The following is an 18444-nucleotide window of genomic DNA, read 5'->3' on the forward strand; positions in this document are numbered from 1 at the left end:
AAGCAAAGAAATCTGCTCGGGACATGAATTCTGTGCACTCAAAAGTGGTGCAGAATTCCTTCAGGAGTAATGAGTTTATATGCTGACCAGTATCCTGTCCCCAGCCTCCCACTTACCTTCTCTAACCAGAGCAACTCTTTTGACCCCACCCCCCCTCCCGGAACATGGACTCAGCAGTGAGGCTGCGCCCAACCCTGACACAGGGCAAGTGCTGGGCCTGCCTCAGAGGCCTGTGTCTGGGGAGGGGGTGGCTGGGGATGGGGGGGCTGCAGAATGATCTCCCACCTCTGTGCAGCCAGTTGCCTGTGCTCCCCACTGCCATGCTGGAGCCTCCACATTTATTTATTGACAAATAAAGTTTGCAGATTTTTGCAAAATTTTAAAACATTATGTACAGAATGTTATTTTTTTGGTACAGAATTCCCTCAGGAGTAGCCGGTGAAGCAACTCACCAGGGTTAGCAGCGCCACACCAGGTGTATCAGGTGTGCGCAGGCAGGCACAGCCCGGCAGGATCCAAGTGTGGAGGGGCTTAGTGTGGGGGGATCCAGGTGTGGGGTGAGAGGGTTCTGGGTGGGGAATCTGGATGTGGACAGCTCAGTGCGTGGAGGGTCTGGGTGCGGGGGGATGTGGATGCACAGAGGCTCACTGGGGTGGGTTCCAGGTGCAGGGGCAATGGACTCTGCAGGGGGGTCCAGTTGAAGGTGGTTGGGGCTCAGCAGAGGGGTCCGGATGGGGGATGATTGGGCTCGGCAGGGGGGATCTGGGTGCTGGGGAAGTGGGGCTTGGTGGGGGTCTGACTGCAGCTGGTTGGGGCTCAGTGGGGTTGGGGTCTGGGTGTGGGGCGGGGCTTGTGGGGTGGTCCAGGTGCATGGGGGTGGTGCTCATCAGTATAGGGGTTCTAGTATGGAGAACTCAGTGGGTGGTGGTCTCTGAGGGTCCAGATGCAAGGGGGAGGGACTCAGCAGAGGGTGGTCTGGGTGCAGGGGTGGAGGTCCAGAGGCAGGGAAATTGGGGCTCGGTGTGGGGATCTGAGTATGGGGGGATACAGATGCCCAGGGGTTGGGCAGACGGAGGAGCAGCTTCCCGTACAGTGACCCCTCGTCCCGTGGCTGAGGACCAATGGGGGCAGGAAGTGTGGGCGAGTGCGGAGCCGGGGTAGGTTTCTGGAGGTGGATGCTCAATGTAGGGGAAGAGTGCTTCTTCCCCACCCCAGCCCAGCCGGAACTAGCAGCTGAGCCCGCTGTGGTTCTGTTATTACTTGCAAACCTTCCGGGGTACGTGCGGGCCAGCCCTGGTAGGAGCCAATGGCCGGGGTGGGGCTGGGGAGGGCCAGGTGTGGGGGGAGGGGCTTGGTGGGTTGGGGGTTCAGGTCTGAGGGTTCGTTGTGGGGTTCTGGGTGCGGGGAGTGAGGCTTGTATGGGGGGTTGGGCGGACAGGAGATGGGTCTGGCCTGGACCAGCTGCAGCGTCTCCAGCCTCCCCCCCGGCAGTGATTTACTTCTCTGCTGACAGCTCCGGGCACCCAAAATGACAGACCCGCGCTGCTAGGGCGGGGCGTGTGACTGCTCTTGCAGCTTCCCTTAGCTTTGCTGTCAGAAAATCATTTTTCTGCATGGAAGCAAAAAAATCTGTGTGGGACATACATTCTGTGCACGCACAGTGGTGCAGAATTCCTTCAGGAGTAATCAGTTTATATGCTGTCTCCAGCCTCCCACTTACCTTCTCTAACCATAACAGCTCTCTCTACCCAATCCCCCTTGTCTCAGCAGTAGCCCTTGCAGTGTACCATAGAGTCTTTTCAGGGACAGTTTTTAAGTCCTTCACCTGTGTCCTTCCCCAATGGACTCATCTTGTTAGACCAGTGGTCTCCAACCTTTTACGCCCAAGATCCCTTTTTGAATTTAAGGGCAACCCAGGATCTACCCCGCCCCTTCCCCAAAGCCCTACCCCACTCACTCCATTCCCCCCTTTCTCCGTTGCTTGCTCTCCCCGACCCTCACTCACTGTCACTGGGCTGGGGTTCGTGGGGTTCTGGGCTGAGCCTGGGGCAGGGGATTGGAGTGCAGGAAGGGGTGAGGGGTGCAAGGTCTCGGAGGGAGTTTGGGTGCAGGAGGGTGCTCCGGGCTGGGGCAGAGTGTTGGGGTGCGGGGGATTGTGGTGTGCTGGCTCTGGGATGGGGGGTCAGGGCTGGGGCAGGGTGTAGGAGGGGGTACAGGGTGCTGGCTCTGGAAGGGGGCTCAGGGCTGGGGCTTGGGGTGCAGGAGGGGGTTCCGGGTGTAGGAGGGGGTATGGGGTGCTGGCTCCAGGAAGGGGCTCAGGACTAGGGGTTGGGGTGCAGCTAACGTGGCTGCTGCTAAGGCAGGCTCCCTGCCTACCCCAGCCCCACACTGCTCCCAGAAGGGGCCAACGTGCCCCTGCAGCCCCTGGGGGGGGTAGGGGGCATGTGGCTCCACGTGCTGCCCCTTTCTGCAAACACCACCCCCACAGCTCCCATTGGCCACAGCTCCCTATTCCTGGCCAATGGGAGCTGTGGGGGCGGTGCTTGCAGGAAGAAGCAGCGTGCAGAGGGAGACCCCCTGCCCCTCCCAGGGCTATGAGACCACGCTGGCCACTTCTAGGAGCGGCGTGGGGCCGGGGCAGGCAGGGAGCCTGCCTTAGCAGCAGCCCCGCTACACCACCAGAGATCGCCATTGACTGGGAGATCCTCTAGGATTGACCAGTCGATTACGATCAACCGGTTGGTGACCACTGTGCTAGACCATGGTGTGACATTGCACTACATATGCTTTATAAAAATATGTTTATAAGTGTGAATATGATGTAACTGGAATATGCTTTATGCAAAAGGTGCCTTGTAAGGTATCATCACAAAGCTTATAATCTACTGAGTGTGTTCATCCTATTTCTATGAATGTATCATTCTTGTATCTGAAACTAGGAATATGAAATATTACTCTGAGGTCCTATTGTAATTGTGCAAAGTGTGGGCCATTCATGGTGGTTTAGAATCTTGATGGCTCACATTGACTAGGACAATGAAGTGAGCTGTAGCTCACGAAAGCTTATGCTCAAATAAATTTGTTAGTCTGCAAGGTGCCACAAGTACTCCTTTTCTTTTTGTGAATACAGACTAACACGGCTGCTACTCTGAAAATTGACTAGGACAATTGATTGTAAATGGCTCTGTTTACTTGCAAACCTTCTGGGGTACATGCGGGCCAGCCCTGGAAGAATGGAGACTAGGGGTCTCACAGGACATGTGAACATGTCACGTGATACTGGAATCCATTTTAAACCTGGTGCCTTTCCATTTAGAAGGAGGGGTGGGGACCCAGAAAGACAAAGGATTCCTGCCTTGTGCCAAAGCTATAAAAGGGGGTGGAACAGAACAAAGGGAGTCCCAGTCATGAGAAAAGCCCTGCTTTTCATCTGCAATGCCTGCTGGAACTAACAAGGACTGTACCAGGGGAAAGGTTTGGGCCCAGACTGGAAGGAGTCTAGTTTGTGAAAGAAGCTTATTGGAACATCTCTGAGGGTGAGATCAGAGGCTGTAATCAGTTCCTTAATGTATTAGGCTTAGACTTGCGTGTTTAGTTTTATTCTGTTGAGTAACTTACTTTGTTCTGTCTGTTATTACTTGGAACCACTTAAATCCTACTTTTTATACTTAATAAAATCACTTTTGTTTATTGATAAACCCAGAGTGATTAATACCTGGGGGAGCAAACAGCTGTGCATATCTCTCTATTAGTGTAGTAGAGGGCAGACAATTTATGAGTTTACCCTGTATAAGCTTTATACAGCGTAAAATAGATTTATTTGCGGTTTGGATCCCATTGGGAACTGGGTGTCGGGGTGCTGGAGATAGGTAACCTGCTGAGCAATTTTTGGTTAAAGTCTGCAGCTTTGGGGGCGTGGACCAGACCTGGGTCTGGGTTGCAGCAGGCTAGCGTGTCTGGCTCAACAAGACAGGGTTCTGGAATCCCAAGCTGGCAGAGAAAATGGGCTCAGAGGTAATCTCAGCTCGTCAGGTGACAGTCCCAAGGGGGTCTCTGTGATGATTGACTGGTCGATTCTCTACGATCGACCAGTCAATCGTGATCGACCGGTTGGTGACCACTGTGCTATACCATGGGTTCTGGACCATGGGTTCCAGAGAATCAGTTCTAGATTTCCTATTGGATTAAAAACTTCTGAAGTTTTATTTATTGTTTGCACAAGCAGCCATCCTTTCCAAAGTCGTAACCATCTAGGAATCGACAGTTAAAACTTCTGCAGTGACACATTAGGAGTAAGTGTGTTCTGTGTTCTACTGCTGTCCAGCCACTGGTTCATATGGGGTGGAGTGGCTGGGGACATAGCTAAGTGGTAGGGCACAGGCTTAGTGCATATGAAGCCCGAGATTTAATCCATGGCATTTCCTCCACATATTCACTGGTGGGCCAACTCACGAGCCAGCGTATCAAATAAATCTCCTAATAGCAGCAGAATGTCAGCTCCTTTCTTCAGGATGGGTTTATTTCTCCAAACCAAAAGAGTCCAGCATAAATAAAACAGATAAACTAGGTCCTTTCCTCTGACCCAGCATCCTCTGCAGGTCTCTCCCTCCCTACTGAGAAGCTACTCAGCGCTTAGGGCCTCAAGTTACACAGATTTGCTTAATAATGTGTGTTTCTGTCCACATATTGAACAGGCATCTGTGTCTCTGTTTATTTAGGTTTTCTCCAATATCCACCTTGATTATTTGGCATGGATTTAGCTTCTACAGCTGGGGCCAATTTCCCCCAGATGATGCCACACAGATCAGATTGTGTGGTTTATATTTGAACTGGGTGGCCTGATTCCCTACAGCAAATGGGATCAAATCTGCCCTCAATGATGGATTTGGAGTAGCATGGGTGTAGCTGAGGCCCGTAGTTTGGCCTGTTATTGCCCGTTTTGGCCAACTGTTTTGACTCTTTATCTTGAACAAACAAGAAAGTGGGCCTGATTCTCCTCCCCCTTATACCAGTTTAACACGAGTTTGACTCTTGATTTACATCAGTGTGAGAAGAGAATCTGGGCCAAAACACTTGCCCTTTTCATAGCCTTCAAACAGAAGGCAGACGGTGTTAACAGAAGGGACCAGTGTTCTGGCCCTGATCCTGCTCCCATTAAAGATTAGACCCTCTGTTTTTATTAGGGTTGTTTTTTTTAATCAGTTCTTCTGTGATAAGAATAGATGAAGCTGATATGATTAGCAGGCTGAGATATTGTTATACACTGAGGTAACACTTGCCCAACATTTGTTAAATATACTGCACCTAACTCTATGTACACATCAGAATAGTCTAGCTGTTCCAAATAGCTGAAGCCCTCAAAGCATTTGACAGATGGGGTATCAAAGGCCATATTAGTGATTTTGCATGTTTGTTTCTGGGCACCATTTGAGACAGCTAAAGAGTAATCTTCAGAATGTGATGAGCGCCTTCTCTCTGAAAATTAGCCCCTGTAAATGTATTTCAAGCTGTGCACCCAAAATAATTAGTTTTGTTTGAAAAATCTTGGCCTTAATGACAAGATCCCACATCAAGTCAATAGCAGAGTCATATTAGACCCCAGGCCTCCTGACAGTCAGTCCGGGGCTCTATACAGTAGACATTGCTAGTCTCACGTTGCTACTTCCAGTATGAGTCCTGTTTATTTGTTAAAATGGTGATAAAAGTGAAGAACAAAGGAGAGCTTCCTCCTCTCTTGATACTGCTGCTTCCTCCTTTTGATCATTCTGTTTGCGAGAGGTGGGGGGAAAAGTCCTTCGGGCCTTGCAGGGAGCAGTTATTGGAAAAGAAAAATAAAGAGTTACTTGTTAATATCCGCCTCAGAGCAAAGATAAGACTGGCTAACCCCCCCATTGATAGCAGGAGCCTTTGTTTCCACAGTCTCCATTGAAGATATTCGGGATGTGAGGCCCGGTCACCAGACAGAGGGGATGGAAAAGTATGCCAAAGATGTCCCTGAGCATCGCTGTTTTTCCATCATCTTTAAAGACCAGCGGAAAAACCTGGATCTCATTGCCAGTTCTGAAGATGATGCCAGCCACTGGATTGCAGGCCTGAGGAAAATCATAGCCAAGAGCAATTCCATGAGCCAGAGGCAGAAACTCCAACAGTATCCTTTGCATTTTAAAAGTGATCAATTATCTAACCACAACAAAGATGCACTTGTCTTTCTCAGTTGGGGTATTTGTATGTGTGTGCGGGGTTGTAAAACTGCACTATGAACAGGGCACTGTGTCTCCTCTGACACTGACTTTACATCTCTATGACTCCATGGACTTTCTCCTGATTTACACTGATGTCCTTTCAACAAAGAATTGTCTCACTGAGGACTTAAGATAAAAAATCCATTAGTTCCTAGATTCTTCAGGGATTTGTTTCATTCACCATGATCTCCAGGTTGGGAATTTCTTGGCAATTAATGAAAGGCTTGTCGTGTTTATGATGTTTTATAGAAAGGTAATGCATTTCCCTCTCTTGTGCACCAATTTTACATCAGTGTAGTTCCACTGACTTTAATGGAATTACTCCTCATTTACGCCAGCATGGGAGGAATACCTCTCCCTGAAGAGCTTGCTCGCTATGTCGACACACTACAGACAAGGAGAGGGGGAAAGGAATGCAACAGAGAAGCAAAGCCAGTGAGTCATTGGCTGAAATCCTGGCCCAGCTGAAGTCAATGGGAGTTTTCCCCCTGGCTTCAATGGAGCCAGGATTTCATGCACTGGGCTGTAGATCCTTGCGCATCCATAGGCTTCGCTGTTGGGCTGCATTTTTTAAACTATTTGAACCACATTTGGCCTTTTGGATGCTCTGTGGGTCTCCCTGCTGTTAAAGCAACCTGCCTGAATCGGCACTGGGATTCTTGAGAGGCGCTGACCTACTGGTTGTCTTGTGAGTGCCAAGCGTACTAACCTGGATGGACTTTACAGATATCGCACCATCCCTTGTCTTTTTATACGTTATTCCACACACTTATGCATGCTGTGGTCTAACACTCTGTCAGGGAGAGGGGGACAGGTTTTTCTCCCCACAGAGGTCCCTCGGTACCACCAGCAGGACGGTCAAGTTGAATTAGGCATTAGTCAGCCTGCCACATCCCTCCCTCCCCTAGGTTGTGCTTTGACTAGCACCTGGGGTGTTAAGTCTATGGAAGCTGTATTTCTCACTGGAACCAGCATTGTCTTTTAACTGAAGACAGGGCATCCCCGGAAGCTCATGACAGAAGCTTTTGGTAAGACACAGAATTTCCCACGAACCCTTACTGCATTTAAACTGTGGGTGACTCGGCGTCCTAGTTCCACTGTTATTGTGTGGCAAGCGCAGACTCTGGTTGCCATTCAGAAACAAACACCAGCTCTGGAGAGATAAAAAGGAGCCAGCACTTCTTATCTGGTGGCAAAACAGTGGCAGACAGAGGTTTTATTGTCGTTTTCTGCCACTAGTGAGAGTTGGTTGGAAAATTTTACTCTAGAAGGGAGAGGCTTAAATATTCTTGGAGTGGCAAAACAGTCATCAGGAACAGGGAAGTTTGCCATTCATCTCTCTCATTTTTGCATCTATTGCTGCAGACCAGTGCATGCAAGCTAGTGACTTGCAGATCACGAGGGATCCCGTGCCCTTGTCTGATAGCAGTCTGCGGTTGTGGCTGAAAAGCGTGATACTTCAAGAGGGTGAGATGCAACCAAATAGCTTTTGCTTACCACCAGCTCCAAGGTCCTTAAAGCCTCTAGGAGATTGTGTGTTTTTTCAACACTTCGGCCCAGATTCTGCCCTCAGATCTATGCAGGCATGTCTGGCTGAAGTTACTGGCTTGACCAGCACTGACCAAACAATGCAGAATTGTTGCCAGAGTGCCAGTTGAGTGAATGATGTAGCTCATCCTCTTGGGAGGAGCCTCACTCTTTGGGTCAACAAAGCTCAAATTTAGCTCCCTCCTTATTTAAGTTCAGCCTCTCCTCTCGCACTGTGCCTTGGGCTCCCATCTGGACCCAACCCACGGCTGGGTCAGTACTTCCTCCTCTGTCGCTACCACCTTGCTACATTAGCTCCTCTGTGCCTTGTTGTCACTCATGGGTGGGGGACCTTCACTAGGTCTTTCTACTACTTCATAACCTCTGGATATACCAGAGGTTCTGCTGCTGGCCCCAGCATCTTCAGCTGGAGGACTCTGTACCTGGATGTTAGCTAGTCTGTCCCAGTGCTCACAGTCTGGGGACTATTTTTCCTGTAAGTAAAGTTCTGGTCTTCTCGTCACAGTGCAGCACCCCTGCCTGGCTTTCTTCTGACATTGCTCTGAATCTGCCTGTCTCTGGCGCTGAGGTGTTTGCTGAGCCTAATTAGGGGTTTAGTGCTTGCCACTGGCACTTCCCTAATCCAGTTAGCCCTTGATAATGAGGGACCTCCCTGACTCCTATCCTGCTAAGGTCATTCATTTTCTTGTGACCTTCACAGTAGATAGGGATCTATTAAGTACAAATTCCTCCAGCTTTTAATACCATGTATTCCTCTCCCATGCCTTCGCTGGTTTACGGTGACTTTCCATCCCCTCCTACTTTACCTCCCTTTGGCTTTCATTAGGAACATACCTATAGGAATTGCCATAGTGGACCAGACAAAATTTCCTGTCTTCAACAGCAACCAAGGCCAGATGTTTCAGAGGCAGATGGAAACCCCAAGCTGCACCTAACTGCAATATTGTAGAATATCATAGCATAGGGAGAGGGAATTTACTGTACTGTATCATGTAATACGGGATCACCAGAATTTCTTCCTGAGCCCAGCTAGTGATCAGGGCATGCTTAGTCTCGAGCACTTATACACACGTCTGTAACAGGTTAGTAAAACACCCCCAACCCTTGATAATTATCAAAGCTGAGTGTGGCTCTCGAGTGGCACAGCGGCAGCGCCGCTGGGGAACACAAGATGCACCCAGAGGGAGAGTCCAGTCCTGAGGAGTCCAACTACCTCAAACTTTTCCCCCTTATTTATACATTAGTAATAGAATGACATGTCCCTTAAAGCAAACTTGTTAAGTAAGCAGTTTCAATGGTCAAGCGAGAGGTTCTTTCTGATTATCGATTAACCAGGTGTGGGTTTTTCCAGAGTTTGCAGCCTTGAGGCCTCAATAGACATTCCTGGGGCACATCCTGCTCTTCTAAGATGCATGTATCAGCAACTTCAACACAATGCTTATCAGGAAGGACGCGGGGTCAAGCTGCCCTCTCTGTGGCTCCCAAAACTCCCCCCCCCCACCTCAGCTCGTGCCTTGGTCAAAGTGAGAGTGCTGAATGGCCAATTTACAGCCTGCTGACTTGGCTGCTTTTATCAATAAGCCATAGTGGTTTCAGGCACTTTACTGGTTTGCTACTTCATTTGAGACTTTCCTCACCGCTTGGGCTGACCCCCAAATTTAGCTCAGTTCAGCCCCTCCTCTTGCACTGTGCCTCATGCTCCCACCTGCAGCCAAACCACCATCTCGCTGCTAGGTTTCACTTCGGCGGCCACCATCTTGCTACACTGGCTCCTCTATGCCTTGTTGGTACTCATGGGTGGGGTGGGGTGGGGCCTTCACTAGGGGTCATGAAGGTTATTGCCTTCTAGAGCCCTCCTTTCTGGAGAAACCCATGGCCATGCCAGAAATAATATTTGCCTGACTGTTTTCATTCTAGTTAACATTTGTGATGACTGCACCCCTCCACCACCACCTCTGTGGGTGTCTCGGCTACAAAAAGCCACCTCTGGAGCATGTCCAATTTAAACCACTGAACAATTTCCATCAAAGAGTAGAGATGATTGTATCTAAATAACAATAACATTTGTTTGGGGCAAAGGCTGTAATTTCCAAAGTGGAAACATGCCTCTCTCTCTCTTTAACTCCTAGTCAGAATCCAAGTTAAATGGGGTGGGGAGGCAAACAGTATTTCTGGAAGACTAATTATGGTGCCTGTTGGCGTCCAGTCTGGAACAGTTACTATCAGTCTAACCCAACCTGGAATTACAGAACAGCAAGATTCTCATTTTAGGTTTGCTGATGTTTAATTAAAGCCTGGAGTTTAAACTTAGTCTTTCTTCAGTGGATGTGCCTGGAAGTGTGGTTTGATGTGAAAGTTTCTTGAAAAGAAATGTGCATCATATATGAATACAGATAGATAGGAAAGAAGTGTTGGGGGCTCTTGGTCCATTCTTCTCCCTAGCAGGGCAGGGTTGTTCTCTGCAGTACATTTTCCTGTGCTTGCCACCCTAGTTTAAAGAAATGAACATGGAATAAAGTCAGGCATTTGACAGATGTTTTTTGATGCTTCTGTATATACGGTAGTGCCCAACTAACAGTCCAGTTCAGCTCTAGAGCAAGCAGGCATAGCTTCAATGATTTCACACACAGTGTTGGGCACAGTTTTGCCAGGGATGACTTTGGTCCATAGAATTCATAGGAACTTTCAATCTAAGCTGTGAGAAATGCAGCAGCTTTGCTTTTGGGTTTGTTTTTTTTTCTGCTTTGAAATCACATCCCCTGAATTTCTAATTTGAACAAACTCACTAGATGCCTTAGAATTATTCTTCAGTCATTTTTCCTTAGTTTCTAGTGGAAGATGGTAGCTTCAGGAGCCAGCAGATTCTTTAAAACAGCAGTGAGACAATATTGTCTCCCTGTTCAGACAGGAATGAAAGCCATAGCTTTCCATCAATCGTAGATACTTAAATGGTCCCCATTACCATTGTGTTTGAGCACTTCATTCTTTATCATATGTATCCTCACAACATTACTGTGAGGTTAGGGCAATGCAATACGCCCCATTTCACAGATGGGGAATTGAGGCCCAGAATGGCTAAGTGATCTGCCCAAGGTCACACAGAAGTATGTGGCAGAGCAGGAAATCAAATCCAGGTCTCTCAAGTCACAGGCTAGTGCCCCAACCACTCGAGCAGCCTATTCTCAACCTGCTAAGGCCCAACCTAGGATGCAGTGTGCGACAAAGATCCAAAATGAGGAGCACAAACCATTAGCCGTGCAGGACACTTCTAATGTTGTAGGATTCATCCCGTTAGCATGAGTGATGGTTTCTATATGATCTCTCTGATCCTCGATTCTTTATTTCTGATGTAAATAGTTTTTAACAACAGAAGTGAGGGGACATTAGTTAACCTTGGGACTGAAATGAGGGATATGTCAGAGGTAGGATGATGCCCAGGAAATCTTCAGTTGTGTTTGAGGCTCTACTGTTAAATGGTTGTGTGACCATTGTGGTTAGATAGCTAGCTGTGTCTCTGCCCTCTTTCTGGTCTCTCTGAGTGTTTGGCCTCTTGTCCTCACCTCTCTCACGGTGGAATTTTGTGAATCTTCTACTTTTGGGCGGGGACTCAGGTACTGTGATGGGGTGCACCTTCCCATGGTCGCATGCTGTCACACCGTCTCTCTCTCTCATCCCAGTGTCCTCTTCAGCTAGGTCACTCAGTGTCCCCCCTTCTGGGATATATAAAAGTCTTTCCTTCAGCAGTCCTAGGTAGTCTTCCCATTCACTGCCTCAGGTGCCACTCCTTCAGTGGCTGGTAGGGGAAGCCAGGCCCACCCTCTACTCCAGGTTCCAGTCCAGGGACCCTCAGCCTAGCAGTTCTGTGCATTACCCTCCCAGCCCTCACTGCTCCTTCCCTGGATGGCTTCCTACCACTCCTGGTTCCCCCCCTTTCTCTAGGAGTACTAGCTCCAAACCCTCCTCCCTCTTCCCAGGGAGTGACTGCTCTTTCCCAGTCCAGTTTCCTGTCTTTGTAGTCCCTGCCTGTACCTGCACAGCTGAACCTGCTTCCTATCAATACCCTGCTCCCTGGCTCTCATTCCAGGTGCAGCCTTACAGTTAATAGACCGTAACCCCTTCCAATCCTGTGTGGGGTGAACACCCCATCACAGGTACACTGCCCTGTGTATACCAATCGCTTATTGCCCTGCGGGTCTGACTGGGTTTCGGGTACTTGCATTTCCTCCCTTCAGAAATATGTGATCAGTGATATAGTGAGCAATGGCCTTCTGAAAAAGACAGTATTTTTATTTAGCAGTTGGAACTAAGCATTTTAGAAAAAAGGGATTTGAAAGTAAAAAATAACAGACGTAGTTCCTTTCATTTAACCTTATGCTGCGCTAGCATCTAAATTAGACAGGATTTGTTCCAGGAGGAGAACAAAAGTAATTCATAATCTCTTGCATTCCCAGATCCTCCTGTAGGTCTGGGTTGTGACCCAAGGTGTGTAGGGTAGCCCACACTGAAAATGCCAAGGTGTGGGCAGGCTGCAAAAAAGAGAGCAGATTCTCCCAAAACTGGTGGTTAACACTGTAGTTCACCAACCAGTCACCAACTGTGCTCCTGATCCCCCACACTGGTTATCAGAAGAAATCACACAGCTCTCTTTATTGCATTCCAGTCTCTGGCTCCCAATCAGCACCTAGGTCTAGTAAAGTGAGAAGTTATTTAAAACTCTATTCACTGTACAAAATGTTCTTCTGATCCCCAAAGGGCCAGCCACATTACCAGATCAATACTAGTTTGGATCTTACCCAAAATACCACACTGCCAGCCAATCCTTTAGTATCTAAAACTAAGGGTTTATTATAAAAGCAAAGAAAAGAATGAAAAGAGAGCTGTTAAATGGTCAAAGCAATAAGATACATACATGTGACTTCAGAGTCCATATATCAGGTTCTTAGCAACACTGGTGAGTTTGCTGGCTTGTAAAGTCCCTTTGGAACACATCCAATGCTTGGATGGTTCTGTCAGTCCTTTGTTCAAAGCTTCAGTTTGTAGAGAAGTTACTTCTGAGGTGGGAAGCAGGATTGAAGACAAAATGGAGATGATGTAGCTGCCTTTTTATATCCTTTGGTATGTGGCGTGTACATCCTCTGTCCCAAACACAAGCTCACAGCACATGGGCATGGAAAAGCACTTGGAGTCCGCTGGCCACAAGGCATGTCTCTACATGTCCAACTGACTCGTAGGCGTAGCCTCTGGCTTCTCTTAATGGGTTCTTTGTACAACTGATTGCCCTTGATGGGCCAGTAAGCAGGCTGGATAGTGCTGAAACCCAGAAACCCAGCACAGGCTTGAGATGCAGATATAGTGCACACATTTAGTTGGGGTTAGTCCTGCTTTGAGCAGGGGCTTGGACTAGATGACCTCCAGTGGTCTCTTCTATGTTTCTATGATTTATAACTCACGATACAAAGACGATACACATAATAAATATGCTTATCATATTTAGCAAATCATAACTTTTCCACTGATACCTTACATGGCATATTTTGGCATATGACTCATTGCAATTTTGTAATATTGGTATCCATAATATTATAAATGGTCACCCATATTCCATATGGCATCACATGGTTGACTCCTTGTCTGAGTCTCTCAGGCCAGGTCGACACCTAAAACTTAGGTCTACCTAGCTACATCACTCAGAGCTGTGAAAAATGTCGTGCCGTGTGTGATGTAGTTGGGTCAACCTAATCCCCGTTTTAGACGCAGATGGAAGAATTCTTCTGTCAACCTAGCTACTGCCTCTTGAGGGCGTAGGTTTACTGCAGTGATAGAAAAACCCCTCCTGTCGACGTAGCAAGTGTCCACAGTACAGCACTACAGTGGCATAGCTGCAGTGCTACAGCCGTGCCTTTGTAGCATAGAGATATACCCTCAGTCTCACTGACCTGTTCAGACTCGGTGCTTCCCAGGAGAGTGGGTGAGAGCCATTCACGCTACTTACTCTGGCATTGTCCCTGGCATATTGAGGGGCCATGCGGGTACCCATAGCAGTCCCACTGACTTGAAGGTATAAATTGTCCCCAAATGTGAAATAGTTATGGGTGAGGACAAAGTCACAAAGTTCAGCCACCAGGTTTGCTGTGACATTATCGGGGATATTGTTCCTGACGGCTTGTAGTCCGTCTTTGTGTGGAATGTTGGTGTAGAAGGCTTCTACATCCACAGTGGCTAGGATGGTGTTTTCTGGAAGATCCAGGGCTGCCCAGGGGATTCAGGGGGCCTGGGGTCTTCAGCAGCAGGGGTCCTTCCGCTCCGGGTCTTCGGATGTGGTGTGTTCGGCGGCACTGAAGGCCCCCCCGCTGCCGAAGTGCTGCCAAAAACTCTCGTGGGGGCCCCTGTGGGGCCCTGGGCCTGGGGCAAATTGCCCCACTCCCTCCCCCCCCCGGGCGGCCCTGGGAAGATCATCAAAGGATTGTAGTTTCCTCAGGAAGTCAGTGGTGTCTCGAAGATAGCTGGTAGTGCTGGTAGTGTAGGGCCTGAGGAGGGAGTCTACATAGCCAGACAATCCTGCTGTCAGGGTGCCAATGCCTGAGATGATGAGGCGTCCAGGATTTCCAGGTTTATGGATCTTGGGTAGCAGATAGAATGCCCCATGTCGGGGTTCCAGGGGTGTGTCTGTGCGGATTTGTTCTTGTGCTTTTTCAAGGAGTTTCTTGAGCAAATGCTGTAGTTTCTTTTGGTAACCCTCAGTGGGATCGGAGGGTGATGGCTTGTAGAAAGTGGTGTTGGAGAGCTGCCTAGCAGCCTCTTGTTCATATTCTGACCTATTCATGATGACGACAGGATCTCCTTTGTCAGCCTTTTTGATTGTGATGTCAGAGTTGTTTCTGAGGCTGTGGATGGCATTGTGTTCTGCACGGCTGAGGTTATGGGGCAAGTGATGCTGCTTTCCACAATTTCAGCTCGTGCACATCGATGGAAGCACTCTATGTAGAAGTCCAGTCTGTTGTTTCGATCTTCAGGAGGAATCCACGCAGAATCCTTCTTTTTGTAGTGTTGGTAGGAAGCTTCCTGTGTGTTAGTGTGCTTTTCAGTGGTGTGTTGGAAATATTCCTTGAGTCGGAGATGTCGAAAGTAGGATTCTAGGTCACCGCAGAACTGTATCATGTTTATGGGGGTGGAGGGGCAGAAGGAGAGACCCCGAGATAGGACAGACTTTTCTGCTGGGCTAAGAGTATAGCTGGATAGATTAACAATATTGTTAGGTGAGTTAAGGGAAGCACTGTTGTGGTCCCTTGTGGCATTTAGGAGTTTAAATAGTTTAGTGTCCTTCTTCCTCTGTAGAGATGCAAAGTGTGTGTTGTAAATGGCTTGTCTAGTTTTTGTAAAGTCCAGCCACGAGAGCGTTTGTGTGAATGGTTGGTTTTTTAAGAGAGTTTCCAGTTTTGAGAGTTCATTCTTAATCTTCTCTTGTTTGCTGTATAGGATGTTGATCAGGTGGTTCTGCGGTTTCTTTGCATGTGTGTGGCATAATCTCTCATTATAATCTGTATGGTATGTTGATTGTAATGGATTTTTTACCTTCAGTCCTTTTGGTATTATGTCCATCTGTTTGCATTGGGAAAGGAAGAAGATGTCTGTCTGTATCTGCACAAGTTTTTTCATGAAGTTGATGGATTTCCACTTCATACGGCTAAATTCAGTGCCTTTTATGGTGACAGGTTTCTGCCGTGTTAGTCTGTATCAGCAAAAAAAACCGAGGAGTCCTTGTGGCACCTTAGAGACTAGTGCTATAATGCTAAAGGAGTTGAGAACCACTGCTTTAGATACACATGTGGCAATTGTAGGTAAATATTCACATATTAAGGGTTACCACTGCGGATGCTAATGGTATCTGTAAACATCTTTTTTCTCAGGGAAAATATGATGGGTTCAGTTAAAATATTGTGTATTGTCCCTTAGGGTCAGTTATATATATTCTAGCTCACGCCCTCATCTCCCAGAATGGGCATTTTTTAGTCTTTTTGGAATGATTTTTGAAACAGTGCCTTCTGCCCTAGACCCGCTTATGGCAGTGAGGACTACGTCCATAGAGATTTGATGACCTGATCTTAGTTTGATGATTTTCCTAGTTTAAAAGTAGAATGCTTTCCCTGAAGACCTCATTCATTTGATGATTAAACGAGCAGAAAGAAAGAGGGTGCTCTGCTGCAGTAATAGCCATTCCTATTTTGAAAAAAAACGCCAAGATATTTAACAGTCTGACGTGATCTTCCAGAAAAGACATAGGAATGCCAGTGGAATCAATGACAGATATTTTATTGTAATCGGCTGAAACAGTACAGTAACATCGTAAGCTGTAATGTTAGGGCATGGCAGAATACAGTGATATATAACTTATGTGTTTTACAAGGGAACGTTGGAACCTACCAGCAACACCAGTTCTACTTTTAAAAAAAATGATAAGAAATATAGGAACAGATCCTCAAATATATACTAGAGTAGAATCACAGAATCCTAGAATATCAGGGTTGGGAGGGACCTCAGGAGGTCATCTAGTCCCACCCCCTGCTCAGAGCAGGACCAATCCCCAATTTTTGCCACAGATCCCAAATGTCCCCCTCAAGGATTGAACTCACAACCCTGGGTTTAGCAGGCCAATGCTCAAACCATTAGACAGCGTATAGCTTTCACAAGATGAACAGTAATGTTTCTGCTGGGGAATCTTTTCCCAATATCCAGGCTGGGTTCTTTAGTGTCTTCCCCAGCTCCAGTCAAATGCTAGTTGATATACTGGATCTCGATCAAATCCCGCCTATCCATGTAGGAAACCATCAGTTTTGCCTTCTGGGAGCTCTTTGCCCTCCTTCCCTCACCCCCAATCCCCTGTTAATGGCCTTGAATGCAATGCTCATTCTCTTGCAAAAATGTTTTGTGATTCAGCTGGGGCAAGAAGCTAATAATGGGGCAAATAATGTTTTTCTCACTCCCAGTGGGTGAAAGAGCTCTCCTCGGCCGGGGACTCTTATGTGACAGAGCGCTCTGCTGCCACCGAAGCAACCCTTAACATTCTCTTTAAAAACAGAGGGCCAGATCCTCAGCTGGCGTAAATTGGCTTGATGGCACTATGCTGATTTACACCAGCTGAAGACATGCCCAGAATCTCTAGTTGAGTTTTTTTTCCCGGGGGGAGGGATGATAGATGGGGGAAGGAATCGATCTGGAGTGATTTCCTTACATCAGCTTGCAGCTGGATTCACTCCTGCTTGCAGAAAGCCGATAAGAACAAAGACAACAAGATGAGCTTTAAAGAGCTCAAGAACTTCCTGAAAGAAGTGAACATTCAAATGGATGACAGTTATGCCAAGCAGATCTTTCAGGTAAGGAGAATTCACAATTAGCATGGCAGCGAATGGCCTGGCTTGGGGTCACAGTCCCTGACCTTCACACCAACTGAGCTGGAGACAAACGCTCAACATGCTGACTGAGCCCTAGGATTGTGCATGTGCCTTAGGATCTTCAAAGTGCTCACTGTTGGCCTAACTGGGCTCCCAGTTAAATCAATGGTCAAACTCCCATTGACTCCAGTAGGAGCAGAGCTGGGCCAATCTTGAGTGCGTTTTGAAAACTCCATCCATGGTGAATTGGGGACCCAATGTGAGAGCTGCCGTGTCCCAAAGGTATAAATGAGTCCAAGAACCGAGGGGGATGGAGAAAAGGATCAGTCACTGATATGGATAATGCAAGATAAATGGATAAGATCAGTGAGAGAGCAGGTACCCTTGGGCATTGGTGGATCAGGACTTCAGAGTGTAATGACTACATGCTGAAAAGTTAAGTCCCCCCTGGAATAAGTTCTGCTATAGTCACTTACCCTAACACAGTGGAGTAAAATGCCAAGTGGCTTCTGTAAAATCAAGGAAAGTTATACAAGATAGGGGAAAGCGTGAATTAAAGGAATACAATCATAATAGTTATGCAACACTGCACACTGGCAAGGAGCAATTATGGTGCTTTAATGACCCAAGACACACGAATTCCGCTCAGGGATATGCACTACTAATTTCTTGTGCTTCGACTTGCTGGCAGAGCCAGTGGGAAGGTAATGACGGTGACAAGAAGTCCTTAGTTGTTGAGTTTTTAGTGTTCCTGAAACCCAGCCTTCCTGCTTGCATGAGATAAAGCCCATTGGATTGATTTGTAGGCCCTCATCACATCTGTCACTTAACTTCACTGAAGTGGGCAGTGTTGGAAAGAACTGTTCTTTTCTCTTCAGAGTGCTACTAGATGGTAAAAGCACACGCAGTTGTCAAAACCCAGTAGTGGTTCTCATGCTCCCCTCTGCTTCTGCAAGTGGAGGGCTGGGGGGTAGAGCCCTGCTTAGGGCTATTTTTTAAATCCTGCGCCCATCCCGCAATACCCACTCCCGCATCGTCTCTTGCATTTTTATCCCACTCCCACCCACGGAAACCTTAGATCCCGCAAATCCCGCAAGAGAGACAGACTCTCCCACGCTACTAAAAACAAAACAAAACAAACACAAAACCACAGATTGGTTAATATATATTATATATAAATGGAATTCAGACACAGTTTTTACCACTAAAAGAATAAAACAAATCTTGCTTACACCATGTAAAAAAATATTTTAACTCCTGTTATA

General features: G+C 47.5%; 1 protein-coding gene across 3 annotated transcripts in view; it reads left to right on the forward strand.

Annotated features, from left to right (window-relative positions):
* PLCD1 (phospholipase C delta 1) overlaps positions 1-18444 on the forward strand; it is a 91673-nt gene that overhangs the window by 35974 nt on the left and 37255 nt on the right. For all 3 annotated transcript variants that reach the window (XM_073334724.2, XM_073334723.1, XM_073334725.2), the window contains exons 3-4: positions 5920-6148; positions 17032-17161. In XM_073334724.2, the coding sequence (XP_073190825.1) occupies positions 5920-6148; positions 17032-17161 (359 nt within the window). The remainder of the gene's footprint in view (positions 1-5919; positions 6149-17031; positions 17162-18444) is intronic.

The sequence above is a fragment of the Lepidochelys kempii genome, chromosome 2 (genome assembly GCF_965140285.1).
Source record: "Lepidochelys kempii isolate rLepKem1 chromosome 2, rLepKem1.hap1, whole genome shotgun sequence".
NCBI lineage: Eukaryota > Metazoa > Chordata > Testudines > Cheloniidae > Lepidochelys > Lepidochelys kempii.